The sequence below is a fragment of the Natator depressus genome, chromosome 6, assembly GCF_965152275.1.
Source record: "Natator depressus isolate rNatDep1 chromosome 6, rNatDep2.hap1, whole genome shotgun sequence".
Lineage (NCBI taxonomy): Eukaryota > Metazoa > Chordata > Testudines > Cheloniidae > Natator > Natator depressus.
In genome coordinates this window covers 119,423,564-119,442,785 of record NC_134239.1, presented here as the reverse complement: position 1 = coordinate 119,442,785, position 19,222 = coordinate 119,423,564, and the positions used below count along the sequence as shown (strand labels likewise).

The window sequence follows — 19,222 nt, the reverse complement described above, 5'->3', positions numbered from 1 at the left end:
CGCTCGCCCCACCAGCGCCGCGTGGCGGCCACGCCCAGGAGGGGCAGGACCAATGGAGCCTGTCGGGTCCAGGCTGGCCACGCCCAAATGGGCGGAGTCCGCCTGACGTCATGCACCAACGGGGTGGGACTTGCGCGGTAACCGCGCCCATAAGGGCGGGTGTGCGACCAAGCGGGCCCCCATTGTGGGAGCGCCGGGGAAACCTCGCCCAACCGGGCGAGAGGCCGCAAGGAGCTCCGCCTTCAGGTAGGCGGGGCTATCCTGGCCTCGCCCACAAGCGGGATGGGGGATGTGAAACCCCGCCCCCAGTAGGGGCGGAGTCAGCCCGCCGTTGCCACACAAAGGAGAAGGAAGTGACGCACACGGGCGGGGTGGAGTTTCGCCTCTCCCCGCCCCAGGGGCCTGGAAGCGGTGGCGGCTGCTGCGCTGGGGGAAGGCTGTGGCGGGTGGGCTCTACTGCGGCAAGATGAGTGAGCGCAGCCCCCGGGGTGACCGTGCCGGGGCCGGGGCCCGGGCCCCTGGCCCGCGCTGGGAGGGTCTGTTCCGTCCCGTTCCTCCCCGGGCCGCCGCCTGTCGGGCCCCTCCCGGTGCCCCCTCGTGGGGGCGGGGACCCCTGACGGGACCCAGCCTGAGACCCGGTTGTCCCGGGGTCAAGGCAGCCCCGCCCCCCCTTCCCTGCAACGGGGGAGGGGCGGTCCCTGGAGCCGAGGGAGTGGACGGGGGGGGGTTTGCCCCGGTCGGGAGGGGGGCAGGGGAGGGATGCCTGGGAGCTGGAGGGGGAAAGGGGGGGGGGGATCATTGGGCCCTAGAACTCCATTTCTTAAGTACGGTGCCACAAACTCTTTCACCGGCTTTGCTGTTGCATCTCCAGTAACGTGAGGTACTACAGTGTTGCCACTCCTTGTATTTTTAAAAGCTGTAGCTATCCAGCCAGCCTGCCTTGGCTTGTATTGTGGGAGAACCGCACAATATTTAAATGCGTCCACTCAAATCTATGGCGACTGTGGGGTAAGTGTCGAATTCCGACAGACTCTTGAGTTTGTGAACGAGATCTAGGGCCTGATCTTGGCCTGTGATGTGGTGTCTCCTGTGTCACGTGCAAAGGAGGCATAAGGTTGTCTAAACCAGGGGTGGGCAAACTTTTTGGCCCGAAGGCTACATTGGGGTGGGGAAGTTGAATGTAGGGCCGTGGCAGGAGGTTGGGGTTTGGGAGTGGGTGTGGTGTGCAGGAAGGGGCTCAGGGCAGGGGGGTTGGGGTGCAGGAGGGGTGTGGGCCCCAGCCCAATGCCACTTACCTCGATCAGCTCAGGGGTGGCAGTGGCGGCCCCGGTGGAGGCTGTGGGGCTGGGGCACACAGCTGCAGCCCCTGGCAGAAGTTGCGGGGTTGGGGCTGCAGGGTCCTGATTCCAGCCAGCCCCAGTTGCAGGGCAGGGGCGCACAGTCCCGCCTTCTCCTCAAGCCCTAGAAGTCACGGAGGTCCGGTAAAGTCACGGAATCCATGACCTCTGCGACTAAATCGTAGCCTTAAGTGTAAGACAAGTGACAACAGATAGATACAGACAGACGGGAGTGCAAGGAAACTGAGGCAGCATTGATCAGCATGCTAATCAATGGTCTCAGCACACTAAGTGGCCTGACTTTTGTCAAGTTTTTTATAGGTATCCCAGCAAAGGAGAGTTTTAAGGAGGGATTTGAAGGAAGATGTTTACAGGGAGCTCCTAAGCACGAGGGGCAGCATGGGAGGAAGCACGTAGCTGTGTGTTTGAACATTTACCAAGTTGACAATGGAGGCTGGCATCTTAGGCCCATCGGAGGGGGGTGCTGACATCTGAATAGTGAATAAGAGCTGGGGATAGGCTGTGAAGGGCCTTGAAACACAAGTAGCTTATGTTTGATGTGATAGAGAAGGGGGAACCAAGGCAGGGATGCAAGAAAGGGGTGACATAGTCAAAGTGACGTGCTTGGGAAATGATCTTAGTAGCAGTAGCAGCATTCTGAATGGGTCTAAGATTTCATCTGTCAAGACCAGAGAAAACCATGTTGCAGGAATCAAGACATGAGATGACGGGGACCCTGAATAAGAGTTCTAAATGTGTGAATGGATGGAAAGGGCCATGTCTTAGAGATGTTATGCAGAAAAAAATTAGCAAGCTTGAGGCACAGCCTAGCTGTGAAGACCGAGAGGAGCGGTTCCCAACTTTTTTACTAAGGCGACCCACCAAATGCATTTTATCTTTTTTTTGTGACCCACCCAGGGTCCAAATTCATGGAAGGAAGGAGCCAAAAATCATTTGCCAGTGTTGGGGCACCGATCACCTGTAGCAGCACTTTCCACCCCACCACTGCAACCCTAACACTGGTGTAAAGGGAAGTTGGAGAGAGAGCCTGCTCTGCACTCATCCTACAGTGGTAGCTCCTGTCCAGTGGCGCTGGGCCTGGGTCCGGGTCCCTGCTCTGGGTGTTTGCAATCCCGTGCACTAGGCTGCAACGGCACTCGGGTTTGGCTTGGTTGCCTATTCAAGCCTGAGTGGTGCTGCAACCCCATGCATGAGGTTGCAATGCCTGGAGCAGGCCCAGACTCTGCAGGACAGGAGCCACCACTGTGAGATGAGTGCTGTGTGGGCTCACACTTCAACCCTGCTCTCTGCACCATGCCTGGGACCCACTGTTTGGGAACCACTGACCTAGAGAGAGGTCTGAGTCAAAGATGACATCAAGGTTATGGGCTTGAGTGCCAGGTGTGAGGGTGGCATTTTCCCCAATGATCGAGAAGATGGCAGGGGAAGATTAAGAGCTCTGTTATAGCCATGTTGAGCTTGATGGCTAAACATCTACAAGGAGATGTCAGAGACAGGCTGAGATTTTAGTTTAGACAGGAGTCCGGTCTGGAGTGGAGACATAGATCTGTGAGTCATCAGTATAGAGATGGTAGTTGAATTTGTGTTTGCTGTTGAGATTACCCAGCGATAAGGCAGAGAGAGAGAAGAAAAGGGGACCAAGGACAGAGCTCTGTGGACCTGCCCAAAAGCTGAAGGGAGGCAGAGGATACGCTGAAGGAGCGATTAGAAAGGTTGGAGGAGAACCAGGAGAGTGGAGAGTCATGGATGCCAGGGAAGGACAAGATTTCAAGGAGCACAGTTGACTAAGTGACTGACAGGTCAAGGAGGATGAGGATGGAGTACTGGTTCTGAGCTTTAAGGAAGAGGTCATTAGAGACTCTGGCAAGAGCAATTTCAGTAGAGTGCAAGGGGTGGAAGCTAGATAGGAGGATCTACAATGGAATTGGAGGAGAAGAACTCCAGACAATGCCGGTAAACAGTGCATGCAGTGAGCTTAGAGATGAAAGGGATATGGGGCAGTAGTTAATGAGACAAGCGGGGTTAAAGATGGGTGGGATTTTATAGGACACAAGAGACTAAAGCATTTTTGTATTGAGGGGAACAAGCCAGATGAAAGTGAGAGTAAGGGATGGAATGAGAGTGGGACGAGTTTGCTCGGGGGATGGGATCATTGGGGCAAGTGGAGGGCTGAGGGTTTGAACTTCCTTCAATAAGGTAAATTTGTCAGCCCATGCACTCCCTTTAACTGGGCTTCCAACAAAACAATCAGTTATTGGGTTTTTAGGCACTTGTAAATACAGTTTTGTGGTGCTGTTTTTGTAGGTTTGTCCGAGAGGACAGCGAACAGATGCTGATAAAATCTGTCGGGAGTGTACAGGATCTCCAGGGCATTATGATTGGCTATACCTTGGCTTTATGGCTATGCTTCCTTTGATTTTGCACTGGTTCTTCATTGAATGGTATTCAGGGAAAAAGAGGTTAGTAATCTTTTTATTTAATTTAAAAACAAAAAGGCCCACCATAAATGTGTTCATTCATATGAGAAGGCAAATCGAGTTGCTATTGGGCAGGCAGATACACAGGCTGCTAATTTTCTGGGCACACTGTGTTTATGGGTGTATTAATTTTCATCTTAGAGCTGCAAGTACCTCCCAGATGGTCACAGTGTCCAGGAAATGCCCTATACTCAGCTCCTTGTTTTAAATGCATTGAAGGAATCCTCATTGGTGTAGGATGGAATGCTCACGTATGTCAGGTTTTGGCCTAAAGAGTATTACTATATCTTTATAACCCCTGACGGGAAGATACTTAACCTTTACTGTAGTATCCTAGGTTTCTGAATGCACTTTATAACAGACTTGTTAAAGAACGTGGTTGCGTTCTGTAATTTCATGCTGTGTAAATATTTTACAAATGATGCCTGTTTAAAGTGGTGTGTAAACAGTATACTAAACACTTAATGTTTCATACTATAAACTCTCAACCCACTAAAATATATCATTTTAACATGAGCTTTCAGCTCCAGTGAGTTTCATGCATCTGATTTAAAATGTTTGCCCTTTTATTTAAAAAACATATGTAGCAAGTCACTATGAAAATGAAAACCACCATTTATAAAGAATAGGTAACCTAGAAATTAATGCCTTGGAAATATCAAGGATGGTGCTTAGTTCTCACTTTGCCAGTGAATTAGGCAGAGGGCTTTATAATGTTGCAATACTTAATAGTTTAGTTTTGCTGAACAAAGAATATGCTTTCTGCGTTGTAAGAAGTTGTATAACTCTCACCTGCCTTGCATATTTGATCTTTATTTTTGCTAGACTAAATGTGGTGTGAATGTTAGTTTCAGAAGTTTAGATGAAGTACAACTACACTTGTGCACTAAATAGTCTGACTCAGATAAATGAGAAGATTTTCAGTATCATGCTTACTTCAATCTTCATTTTGTAATAACTGTGGCTTTGGCCCATCTTTCATAGTGAATTTAAACACAATACAGTTTAGAATTGAAAGACTCTTTATACTTCACTCAGCATTTGATATTTTTGACTTTTTTTGCTGTTGATTTTCAAGTGGTATTAAAGAACGTTTTTCTTCCTCCCTCTGCAGTTCCAGTGCATTGTTTCAGCATCTTACTGCCTTATTCGAATGCAGTATTGCAGCAATAGTTACACTGCTTGTGAGTGATCCAGTAGGTTTTCTGTATATCCGTTCTTGCAAGGTAGAGATGCTTTCAGACTGGTATACGATGCTTTACAACCCAAGTCCTGATTACATTACAACTGTACACTGTACTCATGAAGCTGTCTATCCTCTGTGAGTATAAAGTCAGAGTATTTTTTATCAGTTTGCTATTTTACCATATGTGTTTCAGAAATTTATAAAATGTTGGTTTATGGTACATTTAACCCTGAAATGTGGCCGTATTCTGCTAAGTTAGTACTTCTTGTAAGAAGGGTAATCTGCTTGCCAAAATGTACTTAATGTGGCGTGGATTCAGGAAAGCATCCCTGTCCAGAGAAGCACTTGGGCACATGCTTAAGGTTAAGCATGTGCCCAAGTGCTGTCTTGAACTGGGGGCTGTGTTTATATGGCACTTTAAAAATGGAGCACTGTAAGTGCTTATTAATTCTTCTATTGGCCCTTGTGTGAGAAATGGAAAATCCTAGTGGTAGTCTAGACTTCAGTTTATTTGTGAATCTGCTTGTCTATAACAGCAGCTTATCCTAATTATGGGTGAACAGTAGTAAATTTTTTTCCAGGTATTGGTAGAAATACATTTTAAATTCTAAAGTTTGTATAACTTTCAAACAGAGGTAGAGATATAAAACTTTACACTGAGTGCTGTTCTAGATGAAATGAGGATAAACCAAGGAAGTCAGCTTAAACTAACCTTAGTCTGAAATATAGCCATATGCCACTAATTGAAGAAAAAAAATCTGAACATTCACAAAACTTCACAAATACAAAGTCAATCTTTCATCTGGTAGAGTGCATCAATTTTCCTTTCTTCTGCTTATAATGTTGATTTTAACAATTGTTTAAATGACTGACTTCTTTAGAAATTCCTCTTTGACAGTGTAGAATGTAAAAGGGCTTATCTAACACAGACCAGTGGGCTACCAAACCCCCTTTGAAGTCTTGTGAGCTTTCTTTTTTGTGCTGCTTCTTTAAAGCACCAGCATAGTGAATCATAGTAAACCAGCAAGCCAACAATCTGTAACTGCAGCTTTAATGGCAGCGTTTTTGGCACATTGCAGCATGCTGGCTCTTTCGGAGAAATTCTACATATCTCTAGGTCGGAGGTGGGCAAACTACGGCCTGCAGGCCGCATCTGTCCTGTAGGACCGTCCTGTCTGGCCCTTGAACTCCCAGCTGGGGAGGCTAGCCCCGGGCCGCTCCCTTGCTGTCCCCCTTCCCCCGTAGCGATGCTGCTGCGCGGGCAGCGCTCTGGGCAGGGCAGGGCAGAGCAGCAGCATGTCTGGCTCTGGCTGGGCTGGGCAGGGCAGCTGCCAGACATGCTGCTCTGAGCAGCATGGTAAGGGGGCCGGGGCAGGGGGGTTGGATAAGGAGTGGAGGGTCCTGGGGGGCAGTTAGGAGACAGGGGGCAGTTGGATGGGGCAGAGGTTCTGCGGGGGCAGTCGGGGTGGAAGTTTAGGGGTGGGGTCAGGGAACGGGGGGGTTGGATAGGCATGGGGTCCTGGGGGGCCTGTAAGGGGGCGGGGGTGTGGATAGGGGTCAGGGCAGTCGGGACAGGGAGCGGGGGGGGTTGGATAGGGCATGAGATCCCGGGGGCCTGTTGGGGGTGGGGGTGCAGACAGGGGTTGGGGCAGTCAGATAGGGGGTGGGGTCCTGGGGGGTGGTTGGGGGGCAGGGTCCCGGGAGGGGGCAGTTAGGGGACAAGGAGCAGGTGGAGTTGGATGGGTTGGGGGTTCTGAGGGGGCAGGAAATGGGAGGGGGCAGATAGGGGGAGGGGCAGGCTGTTTGGGGGGCACAGCCTTCCCTACTCAGACCTCCATACAGTTTTGCAACCCCAGTGTGGCCCTCGGGCCAAAAAGTTTGCCCACCCCTGCTCTAGGTAGTTGCACAAAGAACTCAAGTAATGGTAATTATAGTAGCCTTACACTGGAGAGTAGCAACCTGTACCTTTTAACATCTCCTAAATTAGTGTCACAGCGAGCAGCCATGTGAGGGAGCCTGTTCGTGAGGGTTTAGGAGTACAGAGACTCTAACAGCGAGCTTCAATACACCTTCATTACACTTCAGGAGAGAGAATTAAGAAACACCTATAGATTTGGGCAGCCTTTAAGAACTAACCTACATGTTGCTTTCACTGCCCTGGGGAGGCAGTTTGGTCTAGAGAGGGTGCTGTACTATGAGTCAGGAAACCTGCAGTTTGCTCCCACCTCTTCTGGGGTGACCTATGACAAGTCAACTGAACTCTCTGGGCCTGTTTTTCCCTCCCCCCCTCTGTTTAGACTGTAAACTCTTCTCTGTGTGAGTGTGTATAGTGCCTAACACAAGGCATCCTAGGTCTGTTAGAGCCTGTAGTTACTACTGTAATGCAAATACTAAGTATTTTTTCCTTTATAGATACACCATTGTATTTATATACTATGCCTTCTGTCTGGTGTTGATGATGCTGCTCCGACCACTTCTGGTTAAGAAGATTGCCTGTGGGTTAGGAAAGTCAGATCGATTTAAAAGTATTTATGCAGCACTCTACTTCTTCCCTATTCTAACTGTACTTCAAGCAGTTGGAGGAGGCCTGCTCTGTAAGTTTTTTGTTTGGTTTTTTTTTTTGTTTGGTTTGTTTTTAAAACGTATGCCCTTAACAAAAACACCTTGCTCAGTGGACAAAGTATGTCCTTTTTTGCTTTGCTTGCGTAAGGCTATTGCGTTAAATGTATAAAGAAACATTCATCAGAATTACCTTTGTTCAAATATCTGCCCGCAGTGCTATTATAAAATGAGATTACTCCACACAGCCATCTATTACATGAAGAAGCGTGCCCCTTCCCCCCTGCTTCTTGGGAAAACATTGACAAATCATAGAGCTGGTGTTGTAAATCAAAAGTAAGGTTCCTTAGCCAATCAACTCAGTGCTGCCTTAGCAGAACATGACAGTGCATTAAGTATACTGTCAGTCTAGCTAAGATACCTATTTGTGCGCACGCTGTTAGAGGCTTATTCCTTCACCTGCTTACTTCCCTGGTCCTTCTCGCATGAACAGAGAGCAACAATACCCGAAGTCCAAAGATGGAAACAATTTGATGTGTATTGGGGTGAACTTCCAGAAAGCATGATTCCAGTTTCCTTCCTTGGTGTCCCCCTTCCCAGCTCTGACACCACAGAGCCGTACCTGTGTCCCTGTTCCCATTTCCCCCCCCCGTAGCAAAACATGATTCCAATTTCCACACCCCCATTCCCCCCACCCTTACTTCCTGATTGACTACAGAGTAAAACTTGAGTTCTGCTTAGCTATACCTTAACCAATCGTAACATAATTGGTTAAATAATCATGTTACAATATATCCCCCCACCTTAATTAGTTTACACCCAGAAAAATTAATTATACAGCAGACAAACAGTCACAGAACCAGACAGACCATGCAAATAATAGCAAAGTGGGAACTATAATGACAAAACAATACAGAAGTGAGGATTTCACAACTACATCTATTAAGCCATAAAGGTTTCCCAGCTGAGTCTATTGATAATTTCTTACTGAACAGAATGCTATCAAACTAAACTTCCTTTTACATTCTCTAGGCTCTTCCCTTTCTCTGGAGGTGATAGATCAGATTGCCTTATTTCAATGTGACTAGTTTGGGATGTGACCATACATTTCCTAGCTTATGGCTGTCTCTGCTGTTTAGCCAGAGATCTTAGCCTAAGAACAGGGCCTAAGACTGTCACTGTAAGAGAAGGCCCATAAACAGGCAGACTGTGATTTTGATTTTCTTTTATACCTCTAGAACTAGCTAAGTGATAACAATACACACACATTCTTAAAGTATAGGCCTTTGCAGACTGGCCTGAATATCTATATCCTAACACACACACACTGGTTTAAAACCACAGATAACTTTCAGACCTCTCCAAAGCAGCATTGGCCTCGCTCCCTAGGTAGTAGGAATGCTGTTCCAAGCTTCATTGCAGTTTTGTAAATTCAGCCTTCCAGAAAGAAATATTTTAAATAAAGGCAAGAATTAGCAAATGCTAAGGAATGCACTGGGAAAGCGGTGACAATGGGAGGCTAGAGAACACTCAAATGCAGTCAGTAGCTCAAGAGAGAAAATTATTGTTCTAAATTATTCTAAAAGCTACTTGCCTGTGCCAATAGGAGAATTCAGAGCCTGGTTGTCAGATGCACTCAATGTATCTGAAAATCAAGCCCTCATTCACTTACAGCCAAATGGAGCACTCTTGTGAAACCTGTAGACAGCAGCAGGGGAAGAGATCAGGAAAGCTGAGGACTGCCTCAAACTTGTTTACCATATTCCCCCTTTTTAAGGGGATATGAAGAGGGGTTTGTGGCCTCCAGACCTTGAGGAATCCACGAGGAGAGGCTGCCTCGTGTGCTATTCCCTCTCTCCTGGGCACATGGCTCTGTGCCTTGTCTTTTACCCCTCAAAGTAGCGGGTGTGGACTGGAAGATTATGCTGCATTTTAGTGGTATTAACTTAATCTCTTTTCCAGCAGAAATACCTCTGGTTTCAGAAGGAGCTAAAGCAAATTGGAAAATGTAGCTATTCTTAGGCCCCCTCCATTCTCGAGTCCCAGCCTTGCGCTATAAGCTGTCTGTGGGTTCCTGTGTGAAAGGGCAGCATGTCACCGTGCCATCACTCAGCATGCACGCTCCCATTTCAGCGGACTCTTCTGTCCACTTTTCTATTCACATTTGTGCTTTAGCTGTGGAGGACGGAGCCAAAGGGCTATTAAACTTCAGTGATGCATGTTAAAATGTACAGAGCCTAATTAGAAATAGTATGAGAGAGGTCTATTAGATGAAGTGAGCTGTAGCTCACGAAAGCTTATGCTCAAATAAATTGGTTAGTCTCTAAGGTGCCACAAGTACTCCTTTTCTTTTTGCGAATACAGACTAACACGGCTGTTACTCTGAAACCTGTCTATTAAAGCATGAATGATGTGGAGAAAGTGAATAAGGAATTATTTACCCCTTCACGTTACACAAGAACCAGAAGTCATGCAATGAAATTAAGAGGCAGCAGGTGTAAAACAAACAAAAGGAAGCACTTCCTCACACCATTCACAGGCAACCTATGGAACTTATTGCTGGGGATGGGGTGAAGGTCAAAACTATAACTAGGTTTAAAAAAATTAGTTAAATGCAGGGAGGATAGGTCCATTGATGGGTATTAGCCAACATAGTCAGGGACACAACCCCATGCTCTGGGTGTCTGTAAACCTATGACTGCAAGAAGCTGGGCCTAGACAGCATGGGATGGATCACTCAATAAATTGCCCTGTTCCGTTCGCTACCTCTAAAGCATCTGGCACCGGGCACTGTTGGAAGGCAGGATACTGGGCTAGATAGATCATTAATCTGACCTAGTATGGCCGTTCTTATGTTATGTAGAAATATGATCCTTTGGGCCTTGGAGGAAATGGATTTTGAAACCTCTAGAACAGTGATGCTCAACCTTCAGTGGTTCAGGAGCCTAATTAGTGAACAACATTACCGAAAAGAGCCACAGTAGTGTGAATGACAGGGGAAATATTTAGTTTTTGGATATAAATTATTCTCACAGCAAATAAGTTAATAACCTAGTAAAAGCATCCTGATTGGTTGACTGGTTAAACCACACCGTGTTTTCATATTGTGCTACAAAGACCTGCAGGAGACCCATTAAAGAGCTACTTGCGGCTTGTGAGCCACAATCCGAGTATTATTGCTCTAGAAGGTCAAAAAGTAAACTTCTGTGCTTGTCTATCACTCATTCACACTGTAGTGCATGATTGTTAAATTTCATATCCATGGGCTACAGTAGGCTGGCTGATTCAGTGGAACAGTTGCATACATAGCAGTAGTTAACGTCTTTTGCTGAAATGTACTTAAAGTGGTGGTGTTTTTTCCCTCCGCCTAATACATGCAATGTTTGCCTTTAGATTATGCATTCCCATATATTATATTGGTGTTATCTTTGGTTACTCTGGCTGTGTACATGTCTGCCTCTGAAGTAGAGGTAGGTAGAAATGTCTCTTCTGTCATAGATTTTAAAACTTAATTTTACCAGCAGAGCCTTGAGGCCTGAGAAGTAAGATAAGGAACACTAGCTCATTGTTAATGCATGATCAGATATCTGGCGCATGCTACAATATCTTCTGGAATACTGACTTGAGCGGAGACTGCTAGCTTGCCTTGCCTCGCCTCATGTATTTGTCTGTACTCTTGTGCTTATTCTGGGAATAAGCCTTTTTCATTTTTGGCATATGGGTCCAGCTCAAGGAAACTAGCATGAACTGGTAGTCCTTGATGCAACTCCCTCTCCCAAGGAGGACTAGGGAAAGATCATAGAGAGTGATTAGAGTCAAATCATTCTCAAGCCCAATAGACTTTATATATAGTGCCTCCCCCTGCATTGTGCACAACCTCTCACTTAAGTGTCAGATACAATGTAGGTGTGAAAACATTAACAACACTTTTTCTTTTACAAGTCTTTCAAGGATCTTCTTGTCAGGAAGAAAAGGCTTGTCGTTCTTTCTAGCCACTGGTTACTTCATGCCTATGGAATCATCTCTATTTCCAAACTGGAGAGACTTGGCCAGGATTTACCACTGTTGGCTTTGGTACCTGCACCTGCCCTCTTTTACTTACTTACTGCAAAGTACACTGAACCTTCACGCATCCTTTCAGAAGGAGCAAATGGACATTAAATGTAATTTGTGTCAACGCCCCCAATGAAACCATCCCAGTAACATGGATTAAAGAATTTCACTGTTTGTTATGCCCTTCAGCTCTTCTTAGACTGAAGTTGTCATTTCTGTACAAAACATTTTCTGGGTAAAACACCGTACAAAATCTAAGAGTATGTAATCTTAAAGTGCTGTACTTTAACTTCATGAAGGGCTTGTAAAAAATCGAAGTGGATAATGTCTTAATCTATATACATTTTTCACTATGTATAAATACTGGTGGGACATACCTTGTAATACAAACAAAAAACTTGTACCTTATTTATTTATTTCACAATGCCATATATTAGCATCTGTTTCAATAAAGTAGCAAAATAGAGCTGTGGTTTTCTGGTAAAGTGTCTGGCTTCTGTCACCCGCTCACTTGGAATTACCGTCTCCTTAAAAATAAGAGGTTTGTGGAGAACACTCAATGTCTAAAGTTGCAGCTGTAGTTATGTATTAGCATTTTACTCCCACTAGAACCCCCTCCCTTCCCCTGCTACAGCCTCCTATTAACCTGCAGCCCAATTCAATTTAGATCTTAAAACACGGGCGAGGAAACGAAGTACAGAATGGTCAGAGCAGGATTGTTCTCTATAGTACATTTCTTACTGCATCATTCAGTCTGGTTTGAGATGTGCTGACTGTACAATCTTCCATATGGAGCCTATTAAAGAGTACTGTCCCTTCCACTCAGGCAGTTTTCCTAATATGCTGCCTGCATACTCCTATGCAGGAATTGGTTCTCCTTCTAGCTAACAACTGTTAGCAAACATTCTGCAGTAAAACACATGATGCATCTGTCAATCTCTAAGCAATGAAGGAGCCTCCATGGGGGAGACCTCTCCATGCCTTTCACCCTTGTTGAAAATTGTTGGGTTTTTAATTGTCTGTTTCCTCATTGGGTGCTTCATGTCCGTTGGTTTTGCTTTGGTGTACACTCAATCACGCTGATAAAGCTTGAGCCACCACTAACATTATAAAGGTGAGAAATGTGGCTGGTTGGCTGCCACCCAGCACTGATCTGGAGTAGTTAGAGCAGGGGGACTGTAGGCAATGATAGAAAGCTTGATGCTAGTGTATGTCTCTCACACACACACACAGAGGGAGAAAGGGCAGAGAAAGAAATGGGGTTGCTGTCACTAAGGAGCAGTCCCTGTCCCATTAAGTGGATTCTTTAATGCTCTCCTAGTATTACTTTTACACGTAACACAGCAATCTACATGCTAGAATGGAGGTATTCACAAGAGGTGTGCTAGCATAAGACAAGGGTGACAGTATGAAACAGACTGAGAATCATCATCCTACAACACTTAAATGATCATTAATCTGCAGAGGGAAGTCACATGATAACCAACATAGCCTTTAACTGCTTCAGATCTAAAAATATGAGCAGCCATTTCCCAAGGGTATTTTGACCAGCCAACTCTTTTGGGGCAAGTTAACCAGTGACCTGTTTTTTAAATTTTGAGCCTGTGGAAGTAATTACAAAGAGGGCAGAGGAGGATAAAAATGTACTGATCATGGCATACCCTGGTATAACAGTCGGTGTGTTTATTTAAGAGTCACAGTAGTATGTTGTGTGTTATTACCCAATTAGGCTGTAGGGAATTGGAGAGCTGCTTGAGAGCTTACTTCTCAAAGCAAAGCTGATGCAGATCTAGTCAAAGGAGACCATACTATGGAACCTTCAGATAATTCAGGGTATTTGTTTTGGACTCTACACTAGCTTACCTGCCTCCAGATGTCACTGTTCCTTGTTCAGATGCAAACTATGTAGTATTCTCTCTTACTATAAGACTTAGGATTTTTGTCCTAATAACTTCACTGCCTAACTGGAAAATTAGAGCCACTATTTCAAAAAGGACTTCTACAATGGTACACACAAAGACACATTTGGGTGTGAAAATAGGCATTTACTTAAATGAGATTGGGTACATCTATCTGTTTGCATACAAACATTCCCATTTTTTATGTACCAAAATCCATAAGGCCCTGATAAATATATGCATTAAAATACCAACTACCCTGGCTAGTATTTGGTCACTTTTTTTTTTTTTTTTTAATAAAAGTGTTCTGTGCACAGTCTTGTACCTGTATTTTCAGACACAATTACTGGGACTGCACATACACTTGGGGTGACTGGGGGGTTTCAGGATCAACTGCAATGTACATTTGCACGCACAGCTATGGTAATGACAAAAAAGCAATTGCATATGCATTTCTGTTCATGGACAGCGTGACTCCAGGCTTAAAAGTTTGGCCCTAAGTTGTCAAAAAGAAATGTGAAAACAAAACCCAAGTAGCACTAATGATAAGCATGTCATTGGATAAGACTGGGGAACCTTGTATATTAATCCTAAAATTTCTATTAGTCAGTAATCTGTTAAGAGCATAGTTTATAGTAGGTAAATGTAACCTAGGGATCATATATGGATACTTACCTTTTCCTTTTTACTCCAATATTCTATCCTTCAGAAACATCTGGAATTTAAATATAACATACATATTTTAGCAAGCTTTTCTCAGTATCTGCTCTCATTTGCACAAAAAAGTTAATTACAGATACTTAGTTTAAGATGGATATAATTAAACAGACCCATTTTTGCCTGATCCTTGTGGTCCTTTTATGCAATGACTTTCCATTGACCACAGTGAACATTCCACACATGAAATAATGGCAGCATCAGGCCTTAAGCTGAAGCAGAAATATTCTTTTCCTTATAGATTTAACCCATCCCTTTCTCTAGTTTGCTGTCCAAGTATCCAAATCCCAGTCACCTCAAAGGTGTATGACTACAAGAACCTTTCTGCTTAAAAATCCTATAATCAAAAAACCAATGTACTTCTGTTACAGGAATATAGCCATATGCATGCACATACCTCGGACATTCCCCGGGATAGAGCTTAGGACTTTTAGCATCCAAAGCATAAGCCTGTACCACCGGAGCTAAAATGAGTAGCAAGGTATTACGGGGGATGGAGGGAACGGCCCTAAGAGGAGACACATTCATGCTCAGCCCCAGTGTATTATTATTTAAAATGTAAACAATAGAAGTTGCCGATACAAAAAATTCTAAGCATCCTAACCATCAATTAAACTTACAGTGCCATAATGCTAATCATACAGTGCCAGGCCAGGCAGCAGCTCTGACTTGTTAGCCTTCACACGTCCATTGTGGAAAAGCTAAAATGTGTTTCTGGAGAGAACAGTGAAGCTCTAAATATTTTCCACAGCTTCCTTACTGAATTAGCCTTTAGGAACAGGAAATTAAATGTATCATCATCACCCAGGCTGTGCAATAAAATATACATACTCTTCCCAATGAACACAATAGCTTTTCCACTGTGAATGTAAGTCCAGATCCTCGCTGGTGGAAACTGACGTAGCTCCATGGAGCTTACTTCTGAAGTTTCAGAGTAGCAGCCGTGTTAGTCTGTATTCGCAAAAAGAAAAGGAGTACTTGTGGCACCTTAGAGACTAACCAATTTATTTGAGCATAAGCTTTTGTGAGCTACAGCTCACTTCATCGGATGGCTTATGCTCAAATAAATTGGTTAGTCTCTAAGGTGCCACAAGTACTCCTTTTCTTTTTACTTCTGAAGTGTGGTCACTGTTTATTCCTAATGAACAAATTCACCATAATTCCATCAGGATACGACGTAAAAGAAAAGGGATTGGTGTATCTTACTGGGTTCTGTGCTGGATTTACTTTTTAACAAAGAATCCAGTCCATCAAAGTTATTTTGTAGCCCTTTGTTAATAAAATCAATCTTTTTCTCTCTCTGATGAAGTTTCATTACAAGATCTGCTATTGCAGCCATGATTTCCTTCTCATTCGCCACAAATTCCTATAATGAGACAAAGTGGAAAAATCATTTTCTTGTAAAGAAAAAAAAAATCACAAAACATTAGGATGCTTTTGTTTTGCATTTCCTGACTTTTCATAGATTGTCCAAACACCAACTGTATAGCTCTGCTGGGTTGGCATACCCACTCTTGAGATCCAGAGACAGCTCTTATGCAGATTTTTCATGAGTTTCTTATTGCAGGTTGAGTTTTAAAAAACATTAAAGAAAGATGACAACCTTTAGGTATGTTTGAACCTAGCATGAGGGAAATAGAATCAGAACCAACCTAGGACAAAGAAATTTTACAATCATTATTTTTATGCAGTGCTAGAAAATTTCTAATTTCCTGTATTTTACCCTGTGGCAGAGTAATAGTAGTAGACTATTTACAGTGCCAAATCTTCATTTATTCTTTTTTGCATGGTAACCAAATTATTTTCAATGCTAAAAAATATCTTGTCAAAAAATGTTAAAACCCACCTTTTGCATGCTACTGTCCTCTGACCATCCCTTCAGAAAAAGCTCTAAAATAAATTCAGTTTTAAAATGTTAGCAGACTGTCAGAGAAACAAACATTCTAAAATAGTCTTCCTTTTCAAATACTGAGAATATGATAATTTTTGTTTTTAAATAGCTGAACATTTCCTTTGATGACATGTTACTCACGATGAAGGACTGTCAGATCACTCAGAATTTTTACTGTTGTTGATTTGTGGTTTTCGGCTTCATGGCTCATTGTCAAAATATCTGCTTTCATCTGTGCATTGCACTGCAGAGAAAATCATTGCAGCTATGTAAACATTTGTGTTTGGTCTCTTCTTCCTGATCTCTTTAGCAATTTTTGTGACCTACAGATATACAGAGGGTGGTGTACTCCCCAGGACAAAACTCTTTCCATTGCTACACTTTTCCTCAACATCAGGCATCCATTTCACTTTCCAAAACAATGACATTAATGATAACCAAAATAAGTGAAATCTCAGGACCAGATCCTCAGCTCTAAACCAGTCAGTCAATGCAGCTGTGCTGATTTACACCCGCTGAGGCTTTGGCACTCGCTCTTCACTCGCAGTTTAGTTTCCCTGTGTCTCTTTACTATATCTAACTGTCCCAAGGCAATAGTGAAGTACAAAAGCAGGTTCCAAACTCGTATCTTTGTTGTACTTCAGGTACCAGTGGCTCTGGCTTTTGGAGTTGAAACTGATTTTCTTCTTTCTATAGTTCCTTTGCTACATCATCAGCAGTAGAGGACGTAGAACAAGGGTGGGCAAACTACAGCCCATGGGGCCACATCCGGCCTGTCAGCCGATTTAATCTAGCCCTCCATCTCCCACTGGGGAGTGGGGCCTGAGGCTTGCACGCATATGCCACAGCTCCCGGAAACAGCAGCATGTCTCTCCCCCGGCTCCTACGCATAGGGACAGCCAGGGGCTCCGCAAGCTGCCCCCGCCCCAGACGGTGCCCTCGCAACTCCCATTGGCCGGGAACTGCGGCATGGGAGCTGCAGGGATGGCGCCTGCGGACGGAGCAGCGTGCAGAGCTGCCTGGTCACGCCTCCACGTAGAAGCCGGAGGGGGAACATGCTGCTGCTTCCGGGAGCTGCTTGAGGTAAGTGCCGCCCAGAGGCTGCACTCCTGAGCCCTTCCCGTGCCCCAACCCCCTGGCCAGCCCAGATACCCCTCCCGCCCTCCGAACCCCTCAATCCCAGCCCAGAGCCCCCTCCTACACCCCAAGCCCCTCATCCCCAGCCCTACCCCAGAGCCTGTACCCCCAGCCGGAGCCCTCACACACCCCCGTGCCCCAATCCCCTGGCCCAGCCTGGAGCCCCCTCCCACATTCTGAACCCCTCGGTCCCAGCCTGGAGCACCCTCCTACACCCCAAACCACTCATCCCCAGCCCCACCCCAGAGCCTGCACTTCTAGCCAGAGTTCTCACCCCCTCCCGCCCCCTATTCCCCCGCCCCAGCCCGGAGCCCCGTCCCACACCCTGAGCTCCTCATTTCTGGCCCCACCCCAGAGCCCGCACCCCCAGCCAGAGCCCTCACCTCCTCCTACACCCCAACCCCAATTTCGTGAGCATTCATGGCCTGCCATACAATTTCCATACCCAGATGTGGCCCTTGGGCCACAAAGTTTGCCCACCCCTGACGTACAGCAACCAGCATTTGGGTGTCAGCATGAACAGACCATCTTGAAATTGTTCCTATAGTGAGCATCAAGGAGAGGGATAACTGTACTATGGTAAAAGGGCTGTCTTTCCAAAGAAGGCTTATGTTTATATGACGGAAAATAAATTATAAGGTCACATTTTCAAAGCACCTCCTAAGTAGCATCTGTAATATTAGTGCATGCAAATACAGGCAACTGCACTTGCAAAACCAGGCTTCTGTGCATTCAAACAGGGGCACATACAAATACAACACACAATTCAGAAAGCCATTTGGAAATTTACCTCACTGTGTCTAATGAAGGTGTAGCTTCAGCTTTGAGTTGCGGCCTGACATAGATCAGCAATCAAGACTTTGCTTTCACAATAGTCTAATGTGCTCAGATCTTTTCTGGAGAAGTAATTCCTTTATTCTTGTAGGCTAGTTTGACACCTAGCACAGGACCTAGCAATGGAAGACTTAGGCTCCTAGATATTTTTGGGAAAGTTGCCCTAAGTCCCATTTTCAGAAACGACTCAGGCACTTATGAACCTAAATCTATTGACTTTCAATGAAAATTGGGCTCTTAAACGCCTAAAGGTATGTCTAGAGCAGGAAGATGTAAACTCTAGCTTGAGGAAACATAAGTTGCACTCTGATAGACCTAGTGCACTAAAAATAGAAGTGTAGCCACGGTGGCACGTGGGGCTAGCCACCCCAAGTACAATCCCATCTGAGACCATAGGTATGCATGCAGGATGGCTAGCTCCTGTCACTGCTTGCACCACAGCAGCTACACTTCTATTTGTAGTGTGCTAGCTTGATCGGAGCTAGCGTGGCCATGTCTCCTCAAGCTGGAATTCACACCTCCAGCTCGAAGTCGCTTCTAACATGGGACTAGGCCCTTTTGAAAACTACCTTAACCCTGAAAAACAATAGGCAGCAACAAATGCTTATCCAGGATAGAACTGACTGATCGTGTCATCACTCGAGTCCAGAGCTGGATCCATCAAGGAAAATGTAGGGATTCCTACAGTCCCTGAAAGAAAATGCACCTGGAAAGCTGAACATCAGCATGCTGCATGCAAACCTTCTGTATAGTCAAAACAAGTCAGCTTTCCTGTGATCTTTGTTGTAGAGTGGCGGGAGGCACTGTTAACCCTCTCTGGGCAGTAACCACAATGAATCCCAGTGTTTCTCACCTCTCATCACAACAGTGCACCATTCTAAGAGGGGATAGCTTACCACCTAGTTTCAGCTTGAGACCATTTCCTATCACTTAGTGGGGTTGGGTTTTCTGGCATACAGTGCTCCAGCCACTGCTCCAGAACAAAAGAATGAGCTAAAATGGCTGTGTAAGTCAAAAGGGATTGTCTCCCTTGTTGCAATACCAAACAACACAGGCTGCTTCTATACCTCAGTTTTCACACAGTCTTCCACAGCTAGCAGGGAAGCCTTTCC

At 45.2% G+C, this 19,222-nt stretch overlaps 2 protein-coding genes across 4 annotated transcripts in view; one reads left to right on the top strand and one right to left on the bottom strand.

Moving 5' to 3' along the window:
- Positions 1-364: 364 nt before the first annotated feature.
- Positions 365-12,111, top strand: JKAMP (JNK1/MAPK8 associated membrane protein). 3 transcript variants are annotated; one of them, XM_074956425.1, is made up of 7 exons: positions 369-470; positions 917-1,008; positions 3,663-3,817; positions 4,950-5,156; positions 7,434-7,615; positions 10,974-11,050; positions 11,523-12,111. In XM_074956425.1, the coding sequence occupies exons 1-7, from the start codon at positions 467-469 to the stop codon at positions 11,739-11,741; spliced, it is 936 nt and encodes a 311-aa protein (XP_074812526.1). In that variant the 5' UTR covers positions 369-466; the 3' UTR covers positions 11,742-12,111. The 3 variants fall into 3 exon arrangements, with proteins under 3 accessions (XP_074812528.1, XP_074812526.1, XP_074812527.1); XM_074956427.1 differs by lacking the exon at positions 10,974-11,050 and having other exon boundaries at positions 365-470; positions 11,523-11,718; XM_074956426.1 differs by lacking the exon at positions 917-1,008 and having other exon boundaries at positions 455-470.
- Positions 12,048-19,222, bottom strand: part of CCDC175 (coiled-coil domain containing 175) — a 43,627-nt gene continuing 36,452 nt past the window's right edge. The window contains exons 17-21 of the mRNA XM_074956424.1: positions 16,281-16,383; positions 16,095-16,138; positions 15,455-15,614; positions 14,207-14,246; positions 12,048-12,160 (exon numbers count right to left, since the gene is read on the bottom strand). Of these exons, the coding sequence (XP_074812525.1) occupies positions 14,230-14,246; positions 15,455-15,614; positions 16,095-16,138; positions 16,281-16,383 (324 nt within the window). The 3' untranslated portion in view covers positions 12,048-12,160; positions 14,207-14,229. The remainder of the gene's footprint in view (positions 12,161-14,206; positions 14,247-15,454; positions 15,615-16,094; positions 16,139-16,280; positions 16,384-19,222) is intronic.